At 43.7% G+C, this 27,462-nt stretch overlaps 1 protein-coding gene across 2 annotated transcripts; it reads left to right on the top strand.

The window, feature by feature from the left end:
* Positions 1 to 778: 778 nt before the first annotated feature.
* On the top strand, positions 779 to 26,614 carry CRTAP (cartilage associated protein). 2 transcript variants are annotated; one of them, XR_011527078.1, is made up of 8 exons: positions 779 to 3,001; positions 8,408 to 8,557; positions 11,307 to 11,478; positions 16,592 to 16,720; positions 19,877 to 20,022; positions 21,223 to 21,306; positions 25,566 to 25,775; positions 26,170 to 26,614. XR_011527078.1 is itself a non-coding variant. In XM_070575888.1 (7 exons), the coding sequence occupies exons 1-7, from the start codon at positions 2,531 to 2,533 to the stop codon at positions 25,617 to 25,619; spliced, it is 1,206 nt and encodes a 401-aa protein (XP_070431989.1). In that variant the 5' UTR covers positions 779 to 2,530; the 3' UTR covers positions 25,620 to 26,485. The 2 variants fall into 2 exon arrangements, 1 of the variants encoding a protein (XP_070431989.1); XM_070575888.1 differs by having other exon boundaries at positions 25,566 to 26,485.
* Positions 26,615 to 27,462: the final 848 nt, after the last annotated feature.

The raw sequence follows: 27,462 nt of genomic DNA, 5'->3' as shown, positions 1-27,462 counted from the left end.
TGTACCGGGGGGCTCTGGGGAGAAAAAGGAAAAATAAAATCTTAAAAAAAAAAAAAGAATAAGACTGCCATATCTTACCAGAAACACTTACTAATTACAAAAGAAAGAAATGAAGTGGAGAAAATCGATACAACCTTAACAAAGTAGTCAAAATTAACATCCCTGATAAGGGGCCAACACTGTATTCCTCCCATGTGACACCTGAGATGGCTGCAACATTGCTTCTGTGGTATTCTAGCCGCAGGAGCTTAATCTGAATCTAATCATGAGGAAACATCAGAGAAAACACCAAACAAGGGAGCTTTTATAAAATAACTAGCCTGTATTCTCTTTTAAAACAGATTTTATTTTAAAACAGTTTTAGATTTGGAGAAAAATCAAGTGGAAGGTACAGAGATTTTTCCATATACCTTCTGCCACTACATATGTACAGCTGCCCCCACTCTCAGAATGCCGTGTGGTACATTTCTTACAATCAATGAAGCTACATTGACACATCATAATCACGCAAAGTCCATAGTTTACATTAGGGTTCACTCTTGGTGTTGTACATTCTATGGGTTTGTTTGTTTTTTTGAGGAAGATTAGCCCTGAGCTAACATCTGTGCCCATCTTCCTCTACTTTATATGTGGGACACCCGCCACAGCATGGCTTGATAAGTGGTGCTAGGTCTGCACCTAACTGCTGAGCCATGGGGCCAGACCCCCATTCTATGGGTTTTGACAAACGTGTAATGATATTTATCCACCATTATAGTATCATACAGAATAGTTTTTTTTCTGTTAGATTATTTTTTTTCTTTACTTGCGGTAATGTTGGTTTATAACAGAATAGTTTGCCCCCAAAATACTCTGTACTATGCCTATTCATCCTTTCCGCTCAATGCCTGGCAACCAATGACATTTTACTGCCTTCATAGTTTTGCCTTTACCAGGATGTCGTATGGTTAGAATCATACAGTACATAGCCTTTTCAGATTGGCTTCTTTCACTTAGTTATATGCCTTTAAGGTGGCTCCATGTCTTTTCACGGCTTGATAACTCCTTTTTTTTTCCTTAACACTGAATAATATTCCATTGTCTGATGTACCACAGTTTATTTACCCATTCACCTACTGAAGGACATCTTGGTTGCTTCCAAGTTTTGGCAATTATGAATAAAGCTGCTATAAACATTTGTGTGCAGGTTTTGTGTGGACATAAGTTTTCAGCTTATTTCGGTAAATATAGAGAAATGTGATTGCTGGGTTGTATAATAAGAGTTTGGTAAGAAACTGCCAAACTGCCATCAAAGTGGCTGTACCGTTCTGCATTCCCATCAGCAATGAATGAGAGTTCCTGGTACTCCATATCTTTGCCAGCATTTAGTGTTGTCAGTGTTTTGGACTTTGGCCATTTTAGTAGGTGTGTGGTGGTATCTCATTGTTGTTTTGGCCTATACTCTTCAAAAATGTTGACAGCATGACAAGAAAAGATGAAGAAAAGGTCCAGATTAGAAGACACTAAGTAGAGGTGACAACCACATGCAATACATGATCCTGGACTGCATTGTGTCAATGCAAAAAAGTGCTGTAGAAGACGTTATTGGTACAGTTGAGGAAATTGGAATAGGGAGTGTAGATTAAAGTCTTCCATCAGTGTTAAATTTCCTGAATTTGATCACTGTAGTTTCATTCTTAGGATACACATACTGAAAGATTAAGGCAAAAGCCACACAGATAAAGAAAGGAAATGTGGCATCATAACCTTAGCAATTTGTGAATCTCGATTAAAGGGTATATAGGAGTTCTTTGTACTATCCTTGCAACTTTTCTGTAAATTATTTCAAAATAAAGAATTTTTTAAAAGTGCTTTCAACATTTCATCCATATCTTTTGATGCACACATACAAGAGTCTATTTCTGGAGTATATTCTGGAGAGTGGAACGGCAGTCATAAGGTGCGTGCACCTTCAATTTGGCTAGCTAAATAGTTTATAAAGTGCCACTGACATTCTTATTAATTTTATTTATGCGTTCTCTTTCTCACTGAAATGTAAGGTGGGCGGCAGTGCTACCAAAGTGTAGGCCTGGGACCCAAGGCATCAGCCTCATCAGGGTGCTGGCTGGAAATGCAAATCCTCAGACGCCCATCCAAGACTTGCTGAATCAGAAACTCTATGGGCACGGCCCAGGAATCTAAGTTTTCACAAGTCCTCCAAGTGATTCTAAAGTTTAGCGCTAATCTAGGATCCATTAGGGCCGCGTCTGGCTTGCAGACGGCCGTCTCCAAACCAAGGAACAGTGGAACCCCAGAACACGGGTTAGACGGTGCAGGAACCAGACGGCTGCGCGCCTTCCCCAGGGCACCCTCCCCGCAAGCGCGGCTTTGCCCCCCGGGATGGGTGGGGAGGGGCGGCCGGACGGGGCGGGCCGGAGGCTAGCGTCCCCGCCTCCCAGGCTTTCGGCCCGCCGCGTTGCGCCGTCCGCCTCCTTCCTTGCCTCCTCTCTCCCTTCCTCCCTTCCTCCCGTCCTTCCTTCCGCCGGGCGCGATGGAGCCGGGGCGCAGGGCGGCCGCACTGCTGCTGGCGCTGCTGTGCGCAGGCTGTGCGCTGCGCTCCGGGCGCGCCCAGTACGAGCGCTACAGCTTCCGCAGCTTCCCCCGGGACGAGCTGATGCCGCTCGAGTCGGCCTACCGGCACGCGCTGGACCAATACAGCGGCGAGCACTGGGCGGAGAGCGTGGGCTACCTGGAGATCAGCCTGCGGCTGCACCGCCTGCTGCGCGACAGTGAGGCCTTCTGCCACCGCAACTGCAGCGCGGCACCCCAGCCCGAGCCCGCCGCCGGCCTCGCCCGCTACCCCGAGCTGCGCCTCTTCGGGGGCCTGCTGCGCCGCGCGCACTGCCTCAAGCGGTGCAAGCAGGGCCTGCCAGCCTTCCGCCAGTCGCAGCCCAGCCGCGAAGTGCTGGCCGACTTCCAGCGCCGCGAGCCCTACAAGTTCCTGCAGTTCGCCTACTTCAAGGCAAGTCCGCCCGGCCTTGCGACCGCGGCCTCGCCCCCTCCAGGGCCCCGCCCCTGCCCCGCCCCGCGGCCCTGGTCCCGCCCCCGCCCCTCCGGCCTGGGCCGCTTTTGCACCGCCCTTTCAGGACCTTTCATGACCTTCCAGGGCTCTCTCCCTCCCAGCCCAGCCAAAGGATGCTTCCAAATCCTGCCCCCTCTTCTTCGTCTTAAATAGAGATGAAACTACTTTTCTGGAAGGGTCGTTCTGAGGCAGAGAACACGTACATAGAACGTCCAGCTCAGTGTCCGGCACCCAACAAAGTGCCTGATAAATGTTACGTGTTATTTGAAGACCGACTCCTTTTTTCTGTATATACCATTAAAATCCCCTTTTCTCAAGTGAGTAGTGACTTTCACTAATAAAGCGGAAGAGGACCTGAGGAGCCGGCTAGAGGGGGAAGTTGAGGCCAGGAAAGGACAGGGCGTGCTTGGTTGGACGCATCCGTGCCTAGAGGAGCAGAGCTTGTGCGCCATGACTCACCCGGTTGGCGCTCGCCGCTGTCTCTTTTTCATTTAGAATTTAACACAGTTGTCTTCCTCCTTTTTGTGGCTACTTAAATTATGTGATTGCTGGCTAAAAATAGCCACAGATTGCAGTTCTCTCTCCTTTGAGTCCTTACTCTGGGGAGCCACAAATTTTGAGAATGGGCTGAATTCCCTGTTACTGGGTAAACAGGCTTGAACTTGGAGGGTCTTCACCTCCTTTGCCAGGAGAGGCCTCTCAAAGTCCGGTTTCTACTGTATCTAATAGAAAACGATTTTTAAAGGAACATATTGCATTTCTTTTAACGACTACAAAAATAGATTCACAGCATATCCCAGATTCTGGAAGTAGAAGTTGGTTGGGTTTTTATTTTTTTAAACTTTGCTTTGAGACTTTGGGCCACAAGATCTGTTTTTCATATTTCCGCTGAAACAGAGCCACGTGTATGTTGCAATCATATGAGCAATGAAATAGAACAAAACTCCAAATAGGAGAAAAACTGGGTTATTTCCATGCTTAGTTACAGTTTTATATAAAGTATCAGTTCTGTGAATGTTTGTCCTGGCAATAAAAAATCAGTTTTAAAATAGAAAGGGAGATAAGATTAATAAATTTCCAGGACATTGAAAAATGATGGCTGACACATACGAGCACGACTTTTTAAGCTAAAAATGACTCGTTTAATTCTCTCTCTTTTTTTGTATAGCTTTTGGCAAATACAGTCTGAACCAAATTTGAGTCACATAATCAAGGAGGAAATGTTTTACTTTTAAACCTGGAAAATAATGGAAGCTCTGCTTTTTTTAATATATAGATGAATTTGAAACAAGTGCTATAGGGAGGAGAGGAAGAGCATTTTACTCAATGTGACAGTAAGGCATGGATTTTCTCCTTCATCATGGCATCCTTAAAGGTTAGGAAGTTCATAGCTTCTCCTCAAAACCCATTATATGTCTCGATGACAATCACTTACGTAAAAGGCAGTAAAATACCATCTGTCTTAGTATTTGGACATCTCTTATAGGGGAGGAAAAAGTTAAGAATTTTATTTTTATTTATTTATTTATTTATTTATTTTTGAGGCAGATTAGCCCAGAGCTAACATCTATCACCAATTCTCCTCTTTTTTTTTTTTTTTAAAGATTTTATTTTTTTCCTTTTTCTCCCCAAAGCCCCCCGGTACATAGTTGTGCATTCTTCGTTGTGGGTTCTTCTAGTTGTGGCATGTGGGACGCTGCCTCAGCGTGGTCTGATGAGCAGTGCCATGTCCGCGCCCAGGATTCGAACCAACGAAACACTGGGCCGCCTGCAGCAGAGCGCGCGAACTTAACCACTCAGCCACGGGGCCAGCCCCAATTCTCCTCTTTTTTTGCTGAGGAAGACTGGCCCTGAGCTAACATCCATGCCTATTTTCCTCTACTTTATATGTGGGATGCCTACCACAGCATGGCTTGACGAGCACTGCGTAGGTCCACACCCGGGATCTGAACCGGTAAACCCTGGACCACCAAAGTGGAAAGTGTGAACTTATCTGCTGTGCCACGGGGCTGGCGCCAAGAATTTTACTAATAAACCCAAATCTTCACTTAATTGCTTCAACTGAAAATCACTGCTAGAGTGATTTTAGGTGGCAATATTGTATGGTTTATTTTTTTTCCTTAGTGATGTTTATGTTTTCAAACTGTGTTTCTGGGTAGAGAGAAAATGCTTGGTGAGGCACATGCATTCTCCCTGGCACCTGAAGCCTGGAAGCGGAGTCTGGAGCTAGATGGTGCTGCGAGCTGGAACAGGATGTGGATAGATGTTACTGAGCGGTTCTGATTCACAGGCCTCTGTCTTGTGATTCAGGACAAATGCCTGAGTTGAACACGTGGAAGGGGATGGTGGGTTCAGACTGTCAGAGCAAGGTCAGGCGGCTTGGATGTGGGATCTTGTAGAGAAGGGGCCGTGCTCCTGGTGTGTAGTCCTCAAGCCCACCATAGGTCTCATGTCCCCCGTCTGCCTTAGTTTCATGTCACTAGCTGTGGTTTCTTTCCATGGCTGCCATCTCCATGAAATGCTCATCTTCCCCTCAGGCCAAGGGAAAAGTGGGCCCCAGCACTTTATCAAACCTTTTTTTTTTTTTTTGAGGAAGATTAGCCCTGAGCTAACTACTGCCAGTCCTCCTCTTTTTGCTGAAGAAGCCTGGCCCTGAGCTAACATCCGTGCCCATCTTCCTCTACTTTATACGTGGGACGCCTACCACAGCATGGCATGCCAAGCATTGTCACGTCCACACCCGGGATCCGAACCAGCGAACCCCAGGCCGCTGAGAAGCGGAACGTGTGAACTTAACCGCTGCGCCACCAGGCCAGCCCCAACTTTATCAAACCTTTAATGACTTTGACTGGACAGAGCTGGCCGCCCCGCAGGCACTCTTAGCTCACCTTTTGCCTGGACGTGGACTCTGTTCTCCCCTGAACCACAGGGCCTGCCAGCACATCAAGGCCGATTTAGGGGTGGCTCGTTTGGCAGGTGGCTGGGGGCCTCCTATGCAGGTGGCTGTCTCCGGGAACCCAGAGCAGGGTAGCTGCTCTATCCACCTTCTCCAAAACCTGCCTGGGTCTCTCAGAGGTTTAGCTGCCAAGATGTGGCCCCCTGTTCCAGCTGGCAGAACCTGAGCTGAACTGAGTAAAATCACCCTTTCCTCCTCCAGAAGGGGTTCCATTTTGTAAAACTCAGGTCCTGACTTAGTGGCCTTAAAATATTCCCCCCCGTACCCCTCTTTCTAAGTGCTCTTTTGAGAATGACAGAATCTAATTTCATTGGCAAATTCTTTAAAAGGGCTGCATTCATACCTCCTCCCTTCCTTTTAGCTGCCGGACTGGCCTTTTCCCGGTCAGTATAAACCTTTCTGTAGAATTCTTTCAGAGGCAGCCCCACCACAGGCCACTGACGGGCATTCTCAGAATGTCAGCACTGACGTCTGGGAGTCTGCCCTCATTCCCACGCACCACTTCTCCAGTATAGCCACTGCCTTCATCTCCAAATGCCTTGGCTCGAAATCTGGGGCAATTTCATACAGATATGTGCTACCCCTTGATTCTCAGAAATCCGAGGTGTTCCAAATATCCTCTTATTTTCTCTTTCCAAACTGAATTCCTCCCTCTGAGTGTCCCTCTGCATTGGCTGAAGGAGTCTCTGTGCACATGTTCGGGTGCCTCCCCTCCCCCACCAGGTTGTACCATGATTCCAGGGGACGGCCAGAGCCAAGACATCAGTGTGGGGGGGCTCTCTGGTTGTTGGTGTGTGTCCACACAGGGAGGTGTCCAAATCCGTGTCTGCCTGCCCTCTTGAGGGCCCCGACAGCACACCATTCCTCCCTGAGGACTTCTGCCTTGCTGGTCCTGCCCACAACAGCGCCAAGTCTGAAGCTCCAGGGCCACAGACCTTGCTGTTCCTGTAGGCCCCAAGGAGAACCTTTTTTCTAGCCTGGGGGACTCCCTCTTTCTCCCACTTCTCTCAGCTTCTACCCGCAGCCCCTCTCCCCCTTTCTTCCTCTCCTCACACCTGCTAAGTTCTCTCAAGAGCACAGGGCTTCTGTCATATGGGTAATTTCTGCATTCTCACCAGACAGCTACCTCCCTCGAGGCAGTGAAACTCAGAATCAGCTGGCCACCGCCTGAGTGGGGAGAAGAAGAAGGGGGAAAGAGGAAAATGTGAGTTAATTTTATGAAAATATTAGGTAGTCATAATGTCATGTCCAAATGACTGATACTCACTGCGTCCTGCCTTGTCCCAGGAAGCGTGCCAGGCACCAGGAATGCAGACATGAATGACACTGTGGGTCCTTCAAGGACCATAGCCTGGAGGGGGAGATAGACGCATTAGCTAAGCTACAGAGTGCTGTGAAAAGCAGGAGGACAGAACACGGTGTAACATAAAAGAGGCTCTTAGTGGAGGTTGCTGGCAGATAGGGAAACTTCCTTGAATGCACAGTACGTGAAGGCAGGGATTTTTTTCCCCTGTTTTGCTCATTGTTACAAACCCACTTTGTAGAACAGTGCCTACATGTAGGAGGCTCTCAGCAGAGATTTGATGAGTGAGCGAATGAGTAAGTGAGGAGGTGGCAGGGGGTCATCAAGAATGGTGAAGCAGGAGGTTCTGTAAGAGACTTGGGAAAATATTCATGTATTTGTCAAGATTCCAGCAGAAAAGACGTGGTATAGTCACATGGTGTAACTGGAGAGATGTTTAGTAAGGTGGTTATTTACAAAGGCTAGTAATGGTGGGGTGTGACTACCCCTAGGCCAAAAAAAGGGAAAGGGAGAGAGCAACCTGGAAGGAGAGAGACTGTATGGTGAGGGCCACCTTGAGAGGAGCTGTGACCTTCAGTTAAGGAACAATAGCAGCCCAAGGTGACTGTGCAGGGAGGGAGTCAGGAGACTAGATAACCCAACCTTACTCTCTTCCCTTCCTTCAAACACCTATTGGGGCTCCTCATTGGTGAACCCCATTGGAAGCTCGAGGGCAAGAGAGTCCAGGTCTTGCTGGGCCCTGGAAGTCACTGAACCCTAAGCTGGAACCATTGTGTAGAATACAAAGTTACTTGAAGGACTAAACAGGCATTCTTGTTTTACCCAAATCACTGCTCATCATCCATTGAGTAACTTTAAAAAAAAATTCATTTATTTATTTATTTTTTATTTTATTGAGGTCACATTGGTTTATAACATTATATAAATTTCAGGTGTACGTCGTTATATTTCAGCTTCTGTGTAGACTGCATCCTGTTCACCACCAAAAGTCTAGTTGCCATCTGTCACCATACATATGTGCCCTTTTACCCCTTTCGCCCACTCCCCATCCACTGAGTAACTCTTATCTTTCTTCTTTGTACTTTAGGCAAATAATCTTCCAAAAGCTATTGCAGCTGCTCACACCTTTCTACTGAAGCATCCTGATGATGAAATGATGAAGAGAAACATGGCGTATTACAAGAGCTTGCCTGATGCCGAGGACTACATTAAAGACTTGGAAACCAAGTCATATGAGGTATATTTCGATTTTTACACAGCACTTGGCGCAATGTGAATTGTTGAAGAAGAGTGTCTGTTGAACAGCTATTGACATCTAAGGACCTCTAGTAATTTTTATGACATTGGTGAATATTACAACAATAGAAGTGATTGACTTTTTATCACAAAGTTGACCCACTTAAGAATGAGATTTTTACATTTCATGATGCTTTTAAAGCCACTTTTCCTTTGAATCCTACATTTTAGAAATATGGTCATTTGATCATTCAGTTTTAAGATTGTGGAATAAACTTATGTCTTGGAAATCATCCAAAAATGACCAAGAACACAAGAAACAGAAACTGAAGTCTCCATTTCTGATGAAACTAGGAGACATATATTTTTATACATTCCTGCCCCCCGCCCCCCAATATATATTAAGGTGGAAAGAGAATAGAAGAGCTGGGAGAACTGACTTGATGTATTAGAGGCTCCTTAAATCTGTGCTCTGCAAAGGGGAGTTCTGATGAGGATTAATGATGACAGTAAGAGGAAGAATCTAACCCCTTTGAGACTTACTATTGCCTGGGCCTGTCGAGCTCGGGCACTGGGGGCATGGGTACCAAGGAAGGCAGGGCAGGGTTGAAAACAGAGGGATGTATTGAAAGTATCTATGGGGAACTGTTAGACCCCAAGGTCTGACTACAGGGTTTCCTGTAGTGTGACCTGGCTGCAAGCTCACTTTTTCACTGGTGGTGACTCTCAAATATAGTGTGCAAAGTCTCTTTTCTGGGGGCCCTTCAGTTTTCCAGGGAAGAATTCTCCAGACTTTGGCAGGACTGGTAGAGTGTCCATGCTTGTCTGCTGGTGTCTGAGAGCCAGTCTGGGGAGAAGGATGGAGGCCTCACAGCTGAGTCAGACCTTACCTACTTCCTGGTTTTCAGCCCCTTGCCTCAGCCCCAGCTCTGCTATGCCTGGTCCCTGACCTTCAGCTATTATGGATAGAGCCTCTAGAATAAATCACCAGTCTGATGAGGAGTGGCTTTGGGAGGCGTGATCCCTTGGGTGGGCAGGTAGGTGCTGGGAGAGAACCTAGGGCTCCAGCAGCCCCGTTCAGGCTTTTCAGCCCTGCTTTCCGTTCTGTGCCTTGCGCCAGCCTTCCGTGGTCCCTAGTTCCTGCAAGTGCCAACAGGGTGTGTGGCTCATTTCCCTACTGGACCCTCCTTGGTGATAATTTGGCTTTCTGTCTTTGCAAAAGTTGTTGAATTCTCTTGTCTGCTGCTTGCTCCTTTCCCATTTGCCTATAAAAAGGATTTAGGCCTTTTTACTTGCTTCATTGTCATTTTCATAGGGTTTGGGGAGCAAAGCTGAGTGCATGTGGTCAGAGCACTGTGCTTTACTGCAAGTCAGCTAGGCCCTTCTGTCCCTGTTTGGAGTCCTGCTGGGTGTGGCGGGCTGCCCTCCTGTGTGCCCGCTGGTCTCTCTCTTTCTGCCTTGCTTTCTTCTTGCTGCTTCTGCCCTACCGCCTCTGCAGAGCCAGCTGCCTGGAGTGGCTGCTCATTTACCCAGTCTCCAGGCAACACCCCTTCCGTCCTCTGCATGTCTTACTTCCAGGGGATCCTGCCTGTCCAAGAGGTTTAGGGAGATCCACCTTCTCTACCTGATGCCTTAAGATTGGTGAAAATTCCAGGTCTGGGGTTGGCCCTGGGTACCCCTGTTCTGGTGCAGCTGAAAAGAAACTCAAGATGGAGAGTCCCATGCTTATTTCAAGGCCTGCCTGTCTTGGCCCCTCCAAGTCAGCATAGTTTTGCATGTGTCTAAGATCTGTCTTATTGCTTGTGAGACCAAGCTGCTTCCTCAACCCTGGTTATTGCCCTTCATCTGGTCCAGTCAACAATGAGCAGACATTCCTTGAAGCTTCCACCATCTGGCACATGGCTGCCCTCCCTGGTAATTAGAGCTGATGCACAGCATTCTTATTTTGTACTTCATTGTCACGGGCAGAGGTAGCTGACACCTGCTCTCAAGCTTGTACCATTTCCTTGATTCACATTTAAAATCAGCTTTATTGAGGTATAATTTATTTAAAATGTATTTGCCAATTTTAAGTGTATAATTCAATGACTTTTGACAAATGTATGCAGTCATGAAACTACCACCATAATCATGATTAGAACATTTTCATCTCCCCTCAAATGTTCCCTCATGCCTCTTTGTAGTTAAGCCTTTATCCCAACCCCTGACTCTTGGCTGCCATTGCTCAGATTTCTGTCACTGGTTTTCCCTTTTTCCTTGATTTGAATTTGATTTTATTATCAAGTGCCTGCTACTTTTTGAATTAAATGAAATAAGTGTACCATTGTACACAGGGTAGAAAAAGCTGGATATAAGTCAGTCACTGGTTGGCTTCTTATTAAGGGTCAGCATGGTTTCTTTTTTTTTTTTTTTTAAGATTTTATTTTTTCCTTTTTCTCCCCAAAGCCCCCCAGTACATAGTTGTATATTCTTCGTTGTGGGTCCTTCTAGTTGTAGCATGTGGGACGCTGCCTCAGCGTGGTTTGATGAGCAGTGCCATGTCCGTGCCCAGGATTCGAACCAACGAAACACTGGGCCGCCTGCAGCGGAGCGCACAGACTTAACCACTCGGCCACGGGGTCAGCCCCGGGTCAGCATGGTTTCTTGAGAACTAATGAGAGTGGAGCTCTATGATGGGCTGATTCCTTTTGGGAGGACAAGTTCATCTCCCTTTGTGTCCAGAGCTTCACTGGCTTCTCCTTGCCTTCCAGAGCCTGTTCATCCGAGCTGTTCGGGCATACAATGGCGAGAATTGGAGAACGTCCATCACGGACATGGAGCTGGCCCTTCCCGACTTCTTCAAAGCCTTTTATGAGTGTCTCGCAGCCTGTGAGGGCTCCAGGGAGATCAAGGACTTCAAGGATTTCTATCTTTCCATAGCAGGTTGGTGGTGAGTTGTATCCTAGATGTAAATGGGATTCCAAACACTCTTGTGGAGCCTGCCTGCCTTCTTCATAACTTGAGTGGCCTCTGAGGAACTTTTGAGCTTGAATGTTAATGGGTAACTGGGGTGGCCGACACCTGCATAGATCAGCCTTTGACTGGGTAGGGGCTTCTGGAGAAATAATTTGGTACAGTGTTCAAGCACAGGGCTGGAGAGGAAGTCCACCATATCAACTCTGCCCTGCAGGGGCAGATTACAGATTCCCCACTAGATTTTGGAAAAATAAAAATGGGCCCAAGAGCAATTCATGACTCAGATAACTTTGATTATGGAAATTTTCCAACACATATGAAGGTAGAATGAAAAGTATGATAAACCTTTAGTCGTTGTCACTAAGGTAACTTGGCAGATTTTTCTTTCTAATTGTGAAACAATGCATGCTCATTATAGGAAGTTTAGAAAACATAGGAAAGAATGAAGAAAGAAAGAAAATTTAAAATACTACCCATAGATAGCTCAGTTTTCCCTAGGATCTCTCTTTAAACCTTTAGTGGGCAGTATTGCTCCAGAAAATGGGCAATGGCCAAGAGATTTCCTAAAGTGTTTTGGGAACACTGATCCTAGAACTGCCCTGTGCAGAAAGGGTCCCCTGGTCCAAGAAGTCTGGGAATGGGCTGAGCGCTGTCTGCCTCTTGGAGAGTCACAGTGTACATTAGCCGTTAAAGGCCCGTAGAAATCCTGCTGGATGACAGCTCTTTTAAGGTATTAAATCCAGAGTTTTTTTAAATCATTTTTTGTTCATGAATCTTTTTTTTCAGAGTACCTTATTATTTTCTTAACAAAACCTTTTTATTGTGGAAAATTTCAAACTTATGCAAAAAATAAAGAGAAGAGTATAACAAACCCCCATGTACCCATGACCCAGCTTCACAGTTGTCAACTCATGGCCACTTGGGCTTCACCTAATTCCCACCCATTTCCCCACTCTCATGTTATTTTGAGGCAAATCCCAGATTCTGTATCACTTCATTTGTAATATTTCAGTATATACTTCTAAATGATAACTTTTTTCAACATAACCACCAAACTATTACACCTAAAAGAATTTTAATCATATTTCCTTAATCTTGTCATCAATTATCCAGACAGTGTCCCAGGCATCTCAGAAATGTTATAAGTATGTGTGTTTACTTTTAGTTTACAGTTTGTTTGAATCAGGATCAAAATAAGGTCCAAAAATTGCACTTGGTTATCTTTTTAAATTTTTATTGTGGTAAAGTATACATAACATAAATGTTACTATTTTAACCATCTTTAAGTGTAGAGTCCTGTGGCATTAAGTACATTCACTCTGTTGTGCAACCATCACCACCATCCATCTCCAGAACTTTTTCGTCTTCCCAGACTGAAACTCCATACCCTTTAAACACTAACTCCCCATCCTTCTCCCCGCAGCCCCTGACAACCACTATTCTACTTTCTGTCTCTATCAGTTTGATTACTCTAGGTACCACATTTAAGTGGAATGGTACAGTATTTGTCCTTTTGTGACTGGCTTATTTTACTTAGCATAATGTCCGCAAGGTTCATCCACATTAAAGGAAGTTGGTTGCCTTTTACATCTCTCTTAATCTATAGGTCCCTCCTCCATATCTTTCCCAGTTGCAATTGAAAAAACTGGTTCGTTTGCCCTGTAGAGATTCCCATAGTTTGGATTTGCTGATTGTGCCCCCTGATTCTCTGCCTTCTGTATTTCTTATAAATTGGTAGTTGGATGTAGAGGCTTGATCAGGTTCAGATTGTTTTTTTTTGGGTGGTGGCTGGGGGACAAGGCTACTTCCTACTTGGCGCTGAGTTCTCCTATAGGAGGCACAGAATGTCTGGTTGTCTCTTTCTGTGATGTTGGCAGCTGCTAGTGCTCACGCCTGGACCTCACAGAGAATCTGTTACCCAGTGTGCTTCTGCTGATGAGGGGGTCATTCCTTCCAGCCTCCCTTCATGCCTGCATTGTCAGGAAGTGCTCCTTACACACAGAATAAAGGCTGGGGTGCGAAAAGGGGGCTTACTTGGAGCTGCAGTGTTTTGACTATAGATAAAAAATAGTTATTAGAAAAGGTAACATGTATGAAGCTCTAAGGAGATGCCAGGCCCCATTCTATGCTCTTTATGTGTATTATTAGAATTAGAATTTTGCAGCTCTATGAGGAAGGTACTAGCATTCTCCCATTTTACAGCTGGGAAAGCTGAGGCATAGAGAGGTTAACTACTGTGCTCATTGTCCTCAGGGAAAGGGCTGGGATTTGAACCCAGGCATTCTGACTGCTGAGTCCTCTCTCCTAACTCCAGTGAAACAGTTTCCCACCTCCTGGGGTACGTTATACTTAGTCTCGAACTTTTATTTTTGAAAAGGTAATATGTGCACTTAGTGTAAAATGTGAGACACAAAAGGATATACTGTGAAAGATGTTTCCTTCTGTATAGTCAGGGTTCTGACTGGAAATAGATGGCACACATACAGCAGGGTAATTCAGGAAAGATTTATTTACAGAGTAACAGGGATTATTTACAGAAGTGTGGGCGACGGGGAACCCGAGGGGCAACACTGTACCCCGGGGCTGCTAGTAGCTGAGTTGTTATCTCCTAGACTGAAGGGGAGGAAGGAGTTACAAGCAGCTAGAAGGAAGTCTTGCTTCCATCCACATTTCTTCTACCCATTTCACTCACCCCCAACGGTAACCATTTTTATTAGCTTCTGGCTTATACTTCTAAAAGGTTTTTTTTTTTTGACAAAAATAAGCAAAGATAACTTTATCTTTGATATACCTGAGATATATATCTATATCTGTATCTATATCTATGACTCTATCTATCTATATAGATAGATATTTAGAGACCTTTAGTTTTTATTTTTAAATAATTTCAAACCTATAGAAAAGTTGCAAGAACAGTACAAAGAACTCTCATACACTCTTTACCCAGATTCACCAAATTTAAACAATTATTGTGCCACATTTCCTTTTTCACGACCTCTGTATGTGTGTGTATCATTACTTTTATTTCAGAAGCATTTGAGAGTAGGTTGCATACATCATGACCCTTTACTCCATAATACGTCAGTATATTTCCTAAGAATAATAATATTCCCCACATAGCCACAATACAGTTATTAAATTAAGGCAACTTAATATTGATACAATTTTTTTATTATTATTTTTGATCCAATTATTTTTGACCCAAACTGTAGTCCATATTCCACTTTTGTCAATTGTACCAATAATGTCCTTTCTAGCAACTTTTTTTTTCTAGTGTAAGATCCAGTCCAGGATCATGTTTCCTATTTATTTGTTTCTTTAGTGTTTTTTAATCTGGGTCCGTTCCTTGGCCTTTCTTTGTCTTTTTATGCCATTGATCTTTTTTAAGAATATGGGCCAATAATTTTATAGAATATTCCTCAATTTGAGTTTCTATGATGTGTCTTTACAATTACATTCACATTGTGCGTTTTTGGTTGGAACGTTACAGAAACGTCCTTCTCAGAGTATCACATCCCAGTGTGCGTGGTATCTGTTTGCCCCTTATTGGTGATGTTAATTTTTAAGCATTTAGTTAAAGTTCTTTCCGGTTCCTAGTTTCTCCACAATATAATTACTAGTTTAGAGATTAATAAATAATTTGTGGGGAGATACAACTTATTATCCATCAAACTCTGTGTTTCCCCATCCCTGCTCTGTTGATTTAGCATCTATGGAAGATTCTTGCCTAAATATTTTTTTGAATCATTTTTTTCCTATAAAGGATATATAAGTATAAATCTGTTTTCCTCTTAATGTTATGTCTGCCTCTTTCATACAGAATAGGTACCGTACGTTATACGTTCTGTTCTTTGGTTTTTCCACTTAATGTGTCCTAACTAGTGCACAGAGATTGTGTCATTCTTTTTTATTGCTTCTGCGTCCTGCATTGAGGAGTTGAGAGAGTGACATACTACAGTTTAGTCAACTATCTGATGGACTTTTGGGTTGTTCCAATCTTTTGCTCTTATGTATAACATTGCAATGGGGAATTTTAGGCTTTTTTCCCCCTACCTATAGAGGTATGTTTTCAAAGTCAACATAAGTGGGATTGATAGTTCAAAGACTAAATATTTCTGTAAATTATTTAGTATTTTAAGTGACCATTTTGTATTCCTCCCAACAATGTATGACAGTACCTGTCCCTCCACAGTGTTGCCAACAAAATGTGTGCCATCATCCTGGAGCCTTTTGCTTCTAGCTACATGAAGGGAGAAAAATGAGGGGGCCAAGGATCACTGGAAGGTTTTTAGGGACCAGCCCCAGAAGTAGCATTCATTAGTTATTGCAATCCACATCTCATTGGCACAGCTAGTCATGTGGCCCCAACTGAACTGCAAGGGAGGCTGGGAAATGTAGTCTTTGACATCTTTCTCTGTTATTATATTTAGGTCCACCTAGTCTCTTTTAAAGGCTTATAGATTCTATTGTTTGTATGTACCATAATTTATTAATCATCATCCTATTGATTGGCATTTAAGTTATTTCCAAGTTTGTTTGCTATTACAAACAGTGCTTTTGTGTGCCTCTGTCTAAGGAAAATTTCCTGGAAGTAGACTGCTGGGTTTGAGGATATGTGTATTTTAACCTTTGATAGATTTTGCCAAATTGCTGTCCAAAAATTTGTTCCTGTTTTGCTTCTACCAACAGAATATGAGAGTGTGTAAGTCTTATCATTCTCTCCCTAACACTGGATGTTATTAAATTTTTAAAAATTTGCAAATTTAACCGTTTCAATTATTTTATTATTTTAGGTGGGGTTGTATTTCTTAATTACAGAAAAAGTTTAGCATCTTTTCGCAATGTTTATTAGCATTTTTATAATTTCTGTTAACATCCTTTGGCCGTTTTTATATTGGGGTGTTCGTCTTTTTCTTGTTGATTTTAAGGAACTTTATGTATTAAAGATTTTAGTCCTTTATCATATGTGTTGCAATATTTCACCTTTATCATTTTTACCTTTATCCTTTGGGGGGCAGGGCAGAAGTGGTACTAAAAAAATAATGAATGCACTGCTCTGAAAATTTGTGTGTTCTTTCAGATCATTATATAGAAGTTCTGGAATGCAAAATACAGTGTGAAGAGAACCTCACCCCAGTGATAGGAGGCTATCCAGTGGAGAAATTTGTGGCTACCATGTATCATTACTTGCAGTTTGCTTATTATAAGCGTAAGTAATTATCTTCTGTAAGATCTTGGGCAAGGTACTTAATCCTTCTGAGACTCAGCTTCCCCATCTGTGACATAAGGGTACAACCCTTTCCTATGGTTGTTGAGAGAATTTATCAAGGTCGCCTTGACAGCCCTGGTGCCGTGCTTTGCACAGTCAGCATGGCCTGGTGCTTCAGGACACGGACTCTGGAGCCAGACTGTCTGGGTCAAATTTCAGCTTCGTCACTTACTCACTTCTTTGTGTCTCAGTTTCCTCATCTGTAAAGTGGAGATAATAGTACTAGCCTCATAGGATTGTTGTGAGGATTAAAGGAGTTGATGGACGTAGACTGCTTAGGGTATTTGCACCCTGGCGCAGAGCAGACTCTATCCAAGTGTTTGTTCTTTTTATCGTTATTTCCCTTCCTCCCTATCACTGGCATTATTTTTCAGGCTATTAGAGTTTCATTCCAGTCGGTCCTCCCTTGGCCTGAAAATGATGTTTATCAATCAGAACATTCCAAGGGGACAAAGGGAAATGAATGCAGGAGAGAAAGTCATTCAGAGTTTAGACTTCAGGGCCTGTCTTTTTTGGCTTTTCCTCCTCTCCCTGTCACTGACGCTGAGAGCCCCTTGTTCGAGCAGCGTGTGCGTCGGCGGCTATTAGGGACAGGAGTTACAAGCACAGGGGGATTATTAGGGACAATTGCTGCAGGAACTACTCTGCCCTACTGATGAATGCCTGGGTCCAGGGGCAGGAGTCTGGCTACATTCCCCAAGGCTACCCTTCAAACTGAGGAGCGGCTGGCCTTGGAGATTCAGGGATGTCCTGGGAAGAGTGACAGGTGACTTTGGCTTCCATCGCCCTCCCTCCCTGCTATGGCTATTCTATTCTTTGTTGGGCTCTCTCTGCCCACAACAGCTACTTACCTTTTTATCCCACCTCCTGTCCTCTTCAGGACACACTGAAAGCCTTGCCTGCTGAAGATCAAAAAAGAAAAATTTATATATATGTATGTATGTATATAGGTATATATATAATTTTTGCTTTGAATCAAGATTGTTCCTTTGAAGCAGTCATTTCCACCAGGTCTTCCTGAGTAAGGTAACTTGCCTTTCTCAGCCGGAACCTCATCTAAGGATGCAGTGAAAAGCTTCGCTTCCTTTGGCTGGGACATTTCCAAGATTAACAGGAGGGTGAGGTGTGTCTTAAACAGATGTCCTTCCCAGAAGTCCCCTTGCACGGAGGGCAGGGATGAGGTCTTACTTGCCACCCTGGCACCAGCTGTTTGGTAAAAAATTATTTAGCATAAAGGACAAGAGTCTTGTTCTACATAATCTATGAACACGCTTTCCTATGAGACAGCACTGAACTCATAGTAGGTCCTCACAAAATATTTGCTGACCGTATTCTAGTGTTGAGGGGATGGTTTCTACTAGGTAGCGTTTTTGCTAATGAAGAGCTCTCTTTTTTAATATAAGTGACTGAGTAGTGCTTTCTTTCACAAAGGCTTGTAGTATAGGCTTGTTGCAGCAAACCAAACATCTTGGAGATATACAGAGAAACATCCAGAGCAAGCCACCTGTTCCCACCTCCCCCACCTCCCCTTCCCTATCCCGGTGTTAACTTTTTGCTTATCTTCATCCACACTTGGAAGAGCCCTGTTTTAATGAGAATTATGAAAAATTATATATGTGGTTTTAAAAAAAACTTATTCTGGAAAATTTTAAAACATGCGTTAGAGAGGATGGGATAATGAACTCTAGCCTGCTCAGCATCCAGCTTCAACTTTTATCAACACTTTGCCAATCTTGGGTTCACAGTTTAAAGATTTTCTGTTGGATGAAAACATAGGCTAGTGTTTTTATTCCATTTTCATGAAAACCTGTGCTGGCAGGTCAGTGAGCCAGCTCTGTGCTGGACTTTGAAACACGGGGAAGAATCCATCAGGTCTTCCAGCCCTCTGAGCAGGGCTCGGTTCTGTGCGCACAAAGCCAGAACACTAGGCGTTTAGAAGTGTTCCAGACCCACCCAGGCGCTGGCAGTTTACTGGTCCTCTGGAATCCTCACATGCTCTGAAAATCACCCTGCCTATCAGAAACTGTGGCTGAGACTTAGAAACACTGGCAACCCCAAACTTCTAGTTTTTCTTGCTGCTCCCCAGGAAAATTTTACTTTCTGGGTTATAAGTAAACAGTGTACGCACAATTTACTTTCTGAAATTGGCTTCCTGAAAAGTCTGCCCTGTTTTGAACTCTTTCTAGATTAACTACTCCACTCAATGTCTTGAGGGCAGGTGGTGGTATTTCCGCTGGAATTCTTTCCGAGCCCTGCAGGCCTTGTGAATAAGTGCCCGTAAGGGCTAGTCTTAAAGTTGTTGTTACAGGAAACAGCCACTGGGTGGCACTATTTATTCATACTCAAGCTTTGGTTATTCCAGCCAACCAGAGCTTTAGCAAAAGTAGTGTTCCTGGGTTGTAAATTGGAGCGTAATGTGCCAGAATAAATACCCAGGGGCTGGTGGCTCGTCACTTATTCCTCTTTGTCCCCCAACTCCTGCAAAACCCCTATGCTGAAGATGCTGTTGAGGTGGGGCAACTCTAAGGAGGGAGGCTGGAGGTGAGAATCCCACCTCCGGGAGATGACAAGACCAGGTCACTTTTCAAATCTCTTCCAGCCCAGAGGATTCACCATTCTTTGGGTTTTCTAGGTTTGGTTTAGCTGGGGACGGCCTGCCTGGAATCTGGGGATTGAGGTACCATCCAGATGGGACCCAGGACTGTGGGCCCCCAATGAGGGGCTCATTTGCTGAGCATATCCCCCCAGCTCCTTCAGCCCCATGGTCACCCAGGCCTTGGGACCCAGCCTTCTCAAACCCCAGGGATGTGAGACCAGCTCAGATCACCGGAGCCTGATGTGGTATATAGCAGGCATTTCTGCAAAGGAATCTACCTAACCGGGAACTTCCTTGTTTCCAAACTGGCCTTCAGGCCGCCATGGAGATTCAGTCTGTGACCTGACCACCCAGGGGTGATTCTGGTCAGCTGCAGGCTTTCTGAAGGAGGGGTTGCAGAGAAGGGGCTTGCTCATGACCTTTTCCTTTAGGAAGCTGGTGACAGGAATTGTAGGGCAAGGTTCACTAATTTCCTGTTCCTCTTTTCTCCCTGACCCCAGTGAACGACTTGAAGAATGCGGCCCCCTGTGCGGTCAGCTACCTGCTCTTTGACCACAGTGACAAGGTCATGCAGCAGAACCTGGTGTATTATCAGTACCACAGGGACAAGTGGGGACTCTCGGACGAGCATTTCCAGCCCAGACCAGTAAGTGCCAGTGCGCCAGGTGTTACATTTTCTTTCCCCCTCATCCTTCCCACTTTCAGGAGATTGCTTGGTGCCCGAAGAGAAAGGGTTATTTCAGAAATGAAGGGAGACTCTTTTTTTCTGTAGATTTTTTGTCTTTTAACTTTTTACTGCTTTATTCTGATTTCTGAAGCAGTGAAAGCTACAAATGTCAAACATTACAGAAATATTTTACTTAGAAAGTGAAATTCCCTCGTAATCTCATACTTTCTCTTTCTCATGCTGCCTATAGCTATACATTTACTCAGATATACACCATATATTTCTTGATTTTTACAAAAACAGGATCATACTTTACGTACTGTTTTGAAACTTGATTTGTCTTTCTAACAATTCATCTTGAGCATTTTCTGTGTCACACCATACACCTACTTTATTACTTTTTTTTAAACAATTCCATGGCAGGATCATTTATGTTTGTTTGTTTTTTGTGGGTTTTTTGAGGAAGATTAGCTCTGAGCTAATATCTGCTGCCAATCCTCCTCTTTTTGCTGAGGAAGACTGGCCCTGAGCTAACTTCTGTGCCCATCTTCCTCCACTTTATATGTGGGATGCCTGCCACAGCATTGCTTGCCACATGGTGCCATGTCCGCAGCCGGGATCCGAACCAGCAAACCCCAGGCTGCTGAAGCGGAACGTGCTCACTTAACTGCTGCACCACTGGGCCGGCCCCCAGGCTCATTTATGGATGGACCATCATTTAATTCCTTTGATGGACAAAGTCAGCATTGCATGTATTGTCAGAGAACTCCATGGATTATATGTTATTCTCAAGAGATTTTTCTAACTGATCTTTGTCCTTAACATGTGTTTTCATTGAGATTTCTATATACTGTCCTGGTTTGCCATATATACATCTGTCGTAAAAAAACTTCACTCCCCTGCTAATGCACACATCCACACACTCTTTGTCTCATTTACTCGAGGTTGGCCACTCTTTTTTCAAATTGAGATATAATTCATATACCATAAATTTCATGCTTTTAAAATACACAATTCAGTAGTTTTAGTACATTCACAGAGTTGCACAACCATTGCCACTATCTAATTTTAAACATTTTCATCACCCCCAAAATAAGTCCCATACCCTGTTCCCCGCCCCTCCAGTTCTAATGTGAAACGATTGGCCATACAAACTGTTCTGTGTTTGTGTCTGAACAGGAAGCAGTTCAGTTCTTTAACGTGACTACACTCCAGAAAGAGCTGTACGACTTTGCTAAGGAAAATATAATGGATGATGATGAGGTAAGTTTTCAGGTTTAGCACACATCTGGATAAGAGAAAATATTACTCACAGCTTTGCTGAAATCACTGGAAGCCTGAGTTGTCCCTGAAATAAAGAACAGAAGGAGACCTTAAGAAGTCGGGTTTCTTTGAGTGTTTTAATGACAGTCAGAGCACTGGCCTGGGCAAGAGGATGTTCTCGGAAACCCAGGCTGAAGTGCCACATGTCCTGACAGTGTGTGGAGTGATGCTCCAGGAATCCCTCTCAGGAGTCATCCAGCTGTCATTTTTTAACTTTATAAAAACACAGTACATTTTCAATTACTCAGTACTCTGAAGGCACTTCAAAACTCCCAATCCCCGTTTTTCTATGAGATTATCTTTTCTTTTTTGTAAATTAGGTCTTTGCTGTAAGTCATTGTATCATTCTCTGAGATTGCTTCAAATTCCTGATTTTCACTCCACTAGCTCCTTTTTTCACAAAGACTCCATTTTTATGTTGCAGTATTTTGTGGTGGGCAGCCTTGTCACAGAAAAGCCATCATTAGGGTTGTATTTATAGAGATGCATTTGGAACAAACCAGAACATGCTTTCTGAGATAGCTGGGGACTTGCCAGCTATTGGAGCTGGAAGAGAGTGGTGAACTTGTTCTGGTCTGATCCCTCACTTCATGTTATGTACTCTCCCTCTTTGTCTCTCTTTACCTGTTTTATCTTGATGTCTACTTTGATATAAGTATGGCAACACCTGTTTTCTTTTGTTTGCCTTTAGCTTGGAGTATTGTCTTCCATCCCTTTACTCTGAGCCTGTGTTTAGAGCTGAGATGTGTTTCCTGGAGGCAGCATATTGTTGGGTCTTGTTCTTTAATCCGTCCTGCCACTCTGTGTCTTTGGAGAATTCAATCCATTTATATTCAGAGTGATTATTGATATAAAGGGTTTAATGTTGCCTTCTTATCACTCGTTTTCCAGTTCTGCATTTCCTTTGTTTCTCTCCCCATGTTATTTTGGACTACCAATTTGGTTAGGTAGTTTTCTATGCTGGCTTTCTTAGTTTTCTCCTTATTTATCATTTGTGTTTCTGTTCTAATTATTTGTTTAATGATTACCATGAGGTTTGTATAAAAAAATCTTGTAGATGAGATAGTCCATTTTCTGATAGGCTCTTATTTCCTTAGATTAAGCTGATTCCATCCCTCTTCTTTTCCCTTTCTAAGTTGTTATTTCCACATCTTATTCCATCTTGTGTTGTGAGTTTGTGTTTAAAATGACAAGATTATATTTATTTTTGGTGTTTTCCTTCCCTTTATCTTTAATGTTATAATTGTTTGCTAACTTGTTCTAATAGAGAGCTGCAATCTTCTGATTTTATCTATTTATCTCCTTGCTCAGGGTTTTGTAAGCCATTTCTTTTTTTTTCAGGTGTGAAGGCTTCTTGTGAATTTCTTGTAGGAGGAGTCTTGTGGTGATGAACACCCTTAACTTTTGTTTATCTGGGAAAGTCTTTATTTCTCCATCATATCTGAAGGATATTTTCACTGGATAGAGTATTCTTGGCTGAAAGTTTTTGTCTTTCAGAATTTTGAATATATCATTCCACTCTCTCCCAGCCTGTAAGGCTTCTTCTGGGAAATATGCTGAAAGCCTGATAGGGGTTCCTTTGTGAGTTATTTTCTTCTGCCTTGCTGCCCTTAATATTTTTTCTTTATCATTGACTTTTGCCAGCTTTATCACTATATGCCTTGGAGAAGATCCTCTTGATATAGTTTAGAGACTATTGGCTTCTGTCACATGTGTTTCCAGCTCCTTCCCCAGGTTTGGGAAGTCCTTAAGTATTATTTCTTTGAACAAGCTCTCTGTTCCTTTCTCTCTCTCTTCTCCCTCTGGAATACCTATGACCCTTATGTTGCATTTCCTAATTGAGTCAGATATTTCTTGGAGAATTTCTTCATTTCTTTTCATCTTAGTTCTCTCTTCTCTATCTGAAGCATTTCTATATTTCTGTCCTCCAGACTGCTAATTCATTCCTCCATAATGTCAGCTCTACTGTTCAGGGAATCCAGATTTTTCTTTATCTCATCCATTGTGTTTTTCACTTCCAACATTTCTGATTGGTTCTTCTTTATAGTTTCAATCTCTTTTGTGAAGTAGCTCCTGAACTTATTGAATTGTGTATCTGCATTCTCTTTTAACTCTTTTAACATTGAGTTTTTTAATGGAGGCTATTTTGATTTCTCTGTCATTTAGGTTATAGATTTCTGTGTCTTCAGGATTGATTTCTGGGTACTTGTCATTTTCCTTCTTTTCTGGAGATTTAATATATTTTTTTCATACTGCTTGACAGTGTGGATTTGTGCCTCCACATAGAGATAGAATTTGGTCGCAGCTTCCACATGCCACCACTGAGGGAAGTGGGCAGGTGCTGGGTAATCTGAGCCCACCAAGATCCCTGTCAGCTGTGCCTGTCTGAGCTTGGGCCACTCCTTGGGATCACAGCAGCCCTGTGAGGTCTCCCACCAACTGGGAGGACAGTCATGTGGCTGCTGCCACCTGTTCTCACAGTCCCACCCAGATGTGCTCCCCTCTTTGGGACTGCAGCGGTACTATGGGTGTCTGAGGTAGCTGGGATCTTGTTCACCCAGACTTGCAGCTCTGCTGCCGTCTGGATCTAGGTTGTACCAGTTGTTGTGCTTGGTGGGTGAGGCCTCCCCGCTGTGACCCCTCACTTCATAGATGAGGAGCTTAGGGGACAGGAAATTTCTGTGAACTGCTAGGCCAGACCCAATGGGCCTGAGCCTCCAGATCTGCTCTTTCTACTGCCCCAGTTTTTGATGAAGCCTCTCTAAATAAGACATGATCATGGAATTTGTTTTCTGTGCACAAATTTGCATGGGATGGACCCATCATTAACATTCATTTAACTTCTCTGAGCCTCAGTTCTTTATCTATAAGATGAGACTAATAATATTGAATTCACAGGGTTGGGAGAATGAAATATTATGTTGCATATGGAAGTGCTTTGTAACTAGGAAGTGATACGTATGCCATGTGTCTTGGTTTGAGTTCCCTTGAAGCAGAGCCTGAGATAAGATCACAAGGATGCTGCCAAGGAAGGAATGCTGGCCAGATACAAACAAGATTGGCTGCTATGGTTTGGAAAGCGGAGAAAAATATATTTAGAAAAAGGAGGCAGGGTTGAGTACCTGATTATCCAGAGGCAAGCTACTATTGATATTTTAGTTTATATGTTTCCAGTTTTTTCTATGCATTTTCCAATATATATTCAGTATAAATTCAACTGTAATTATATATCATGGCTTTTCCTTTTAACCCTGTAATATAAGCAGTTTCCCTTATGCCTTTCTGGAACAGCTTTATTGAGTTATTCTTCACATACTGTAAAATCCTCCTTTTTAAGCTATACAACTCACTGGTTTTTAGTATGTTTACAAAGTTGTGCATTCATCACTGCCATCTAATTTTAGAACATTTTCATCACCCCAAACCTATCAGTAGTCACTTCCCGTTTCTTCCCCCCGATCCCCCACCCCCTACCCATGCCCCTAGCCCCTGTCAGCCACTAATCTGCTTTCTGTCTATGTATTTTCCTGTTATGGATGTTTCATGTAAATGGAATCAAACAGTATTTGGTCTTTGTGACTAGCTTCTTTCACTGAGCCTAATGTTTTCAAGGTTCAACCATGTTGAAACATGTGCCATGTTACATGTAAAAATTCCTTTTTATTGCTGAATAATATTCCACTGTATGGATGTACCACATTTTGTTTATTCTTTGATTGGTGGACATTTGGGTTGTTTCCATTTTCTGGCTAGTTTGAATAATGACACTATGAACATTTGTGTACAAATTTTTGTTTGGGCAAAAGCTTTCAATTCTCTTATACCTAGGAGTATATACCTGAGGGTATACCTAGGAGTGGAATAGCTGGGTCATATGGGAATTCTGTGTTTAACTTGTTCAGGAACTGTCAGACTATTTTTCAAAGTGGCTGCAACATTTTCCATCCCTAGCAATGTGTGGGAGTTCTAATTTGCTACATCTTTTCTATTATAGCCATCCTAGTAGGTGTGAGACCTAGAAGTGGGGTCTCATTGTGGTTTTGTTTTACATTTCCCTAGTGACTAATGATGTTGAGTATCTTTTTGTATGCTTATTAGCCATTTGTACAACTTCTTTGGAGAAATTTCTAGTCTCTGTTCACCAGCACTTTTAAGGTCAGGTAGTCCAGTTAACAGAGGTGTCCTGTTGTCTCTTACAGGGAGAGGTTGTGGAATATGTGGATGACCTCTTGGAGCTGGAGGAGACTGGCTAGTCCACAGGAGCCAAAGAGACTTCCCCTTGATGTTCAGGAAACACAGATTCTTTGTTTTCCTTTTCCCATTAGCCCAAGTTGTTGATACCTCAAAGCCTTCTCTTTACTCTAAGAAGTGAAAGGGAAGCCCCCATCTCTCACTACATATAACAAGGGGTGAGCCTACCTTCCCTGTGACAACCCTTGCCTCCCCATCTTCACACCTGCCTTCTCCATGTTCACACCTGCCTCCCCATTTTCACACCTGTCTTCCGATCTTCACACCTGCCTTCCCCATGTTCACACCTGCCTCCCCATCTTCACGCCTGTCTTCCCTGTGTTCACACCTGTCTTCCCATATTCATACCTGCATTCCCCATGTTCACACTTGCCTCTCCATCTTCACAACTGCCTTCTCCATGTTTATACCTGCCTTTCTCACCATTTTGGTTTGAAAGACAGTTTTCCATGGATGTTTTTTTCCAGAAAGTCAGTATTATTTTTTAAATAAGAAAAATACTCCTAAAAGATCACAATTGTGAAAACTACTGTGGCCTTTCTGCTTTTCCAGATTTTAGTCTCCTTTCTCCCCATCCTCTGATCCAGCAAAGATGGTGAGGACAAAGTGGTAAACTTCTCTGCACTCCATGATGGTCTACACATGGTCTGACCTGCACTGTTTCTGGCACCCACTGAAAAAGAAGTTGAGTAGACAGTGTAGAGTACAGAAATGTGGCTTTTGCCTAACACTTTTGCATCTCCAAAGTCTTAAGAGTTGGTTCATCCCATTTGAGGACAATGTTCAGTTGTACATCTCAGAGTTGGAAATGGAAGAAAGCAGAGGGAGTCTATTTTCACTCATTCTTTCAATAAATATTTATTGAGCACCTGCTATGTGCTAGGCATTGACCTGGGCACTGGAGATACTGCATAGAATAACAGAAGAAAATCCCTGCCCTCGAGGAGCCTAAATTCTACAGGGAAAGACAGACAACAAATAAACAAGAATAAATATATACAAAGTATCAAGGGTGATAATTGCTATGGAGAAAAATAAAGAGCAGGGGATAAGGAAGCCTGGAGATGAGGCTACAGATGTAAATAGGGTGCTCAGGGAAGACCTCCCTGAGAAGGTGACAGCAGAGCAGAGACCTTAGGGAAGCAGGTCTCGAGGAAAAGCATTCCAGGCACAGGGAACAGCATGTGCAATGCCCAACAGTGAAACATGCTTGCTGTGGTCAGGAAACAGCACAGAGGCCAAGGAGAGGAGTGGGAAAGGGGAAGAATGGAAGAAGATGAGGCTAGAGAGGTATATGTATATGAGGTGGGGGAGAGGACAGATGGCTTAGGGCCTTGTTGGCCCGTGTAAGGCCTTTGGCTTCTACTCTGAGTGAGCGAAGGAGTGCCTTGACTGACTGACATTTTCCAGGATCACTCTAGCAGCCATCTTGTGAAAAACCTGAAAGTGAGCGAGGGTGGAAGCAGGGAAACCAGTTAGGAGGATCCTGCAAAATTCCAGGCAAGGGGAACCCTGGCTTGGAGCTGGGCCGTAGCAGTGGAGATGGTGAGAAGTGGTCAGATTGTAGATTTATTCTGAAAGCAGGGCCTGTAGGATTTGCTGACAGATTGGAGGTGGAGTGTAAGAGGGAGAGACGGGCTAACGGTGACCTCAAGGTTTTTGGCCTGAATAATGGGAAGGATGGAGTTGCCGTTCACTGAAATGGGGAAGATGGAGGAGTGGAGTGGGTAGGTAAGAAATTTGGCGCAATGCAGGCTGGCTGAGGTTTGGATGGGAGGTTCAGGCTGTAAATAAAATTTGAGAGTCTCTCAGGTCAGGTCTTCAGCAGAGCCTGAGACGGATCCG

Source organism: Equus przewalskii, chromosome 15 (assembly GCF_037783145.1).
Source record: "Equus przewalskii isolate Varuska chromosome 15, EquPr2, whole genome shotgun sequence".
NCBI classification, from domain to species: domain Eukaryota; kingdom Metazoa; phylum Chordata; class Mammalia; order Perissodactyla; family Equidae; genus Equus; species Equus przewalskii.
This window is presented reverse-complemented; position numbering and strand designations above follow the sequence as displayed.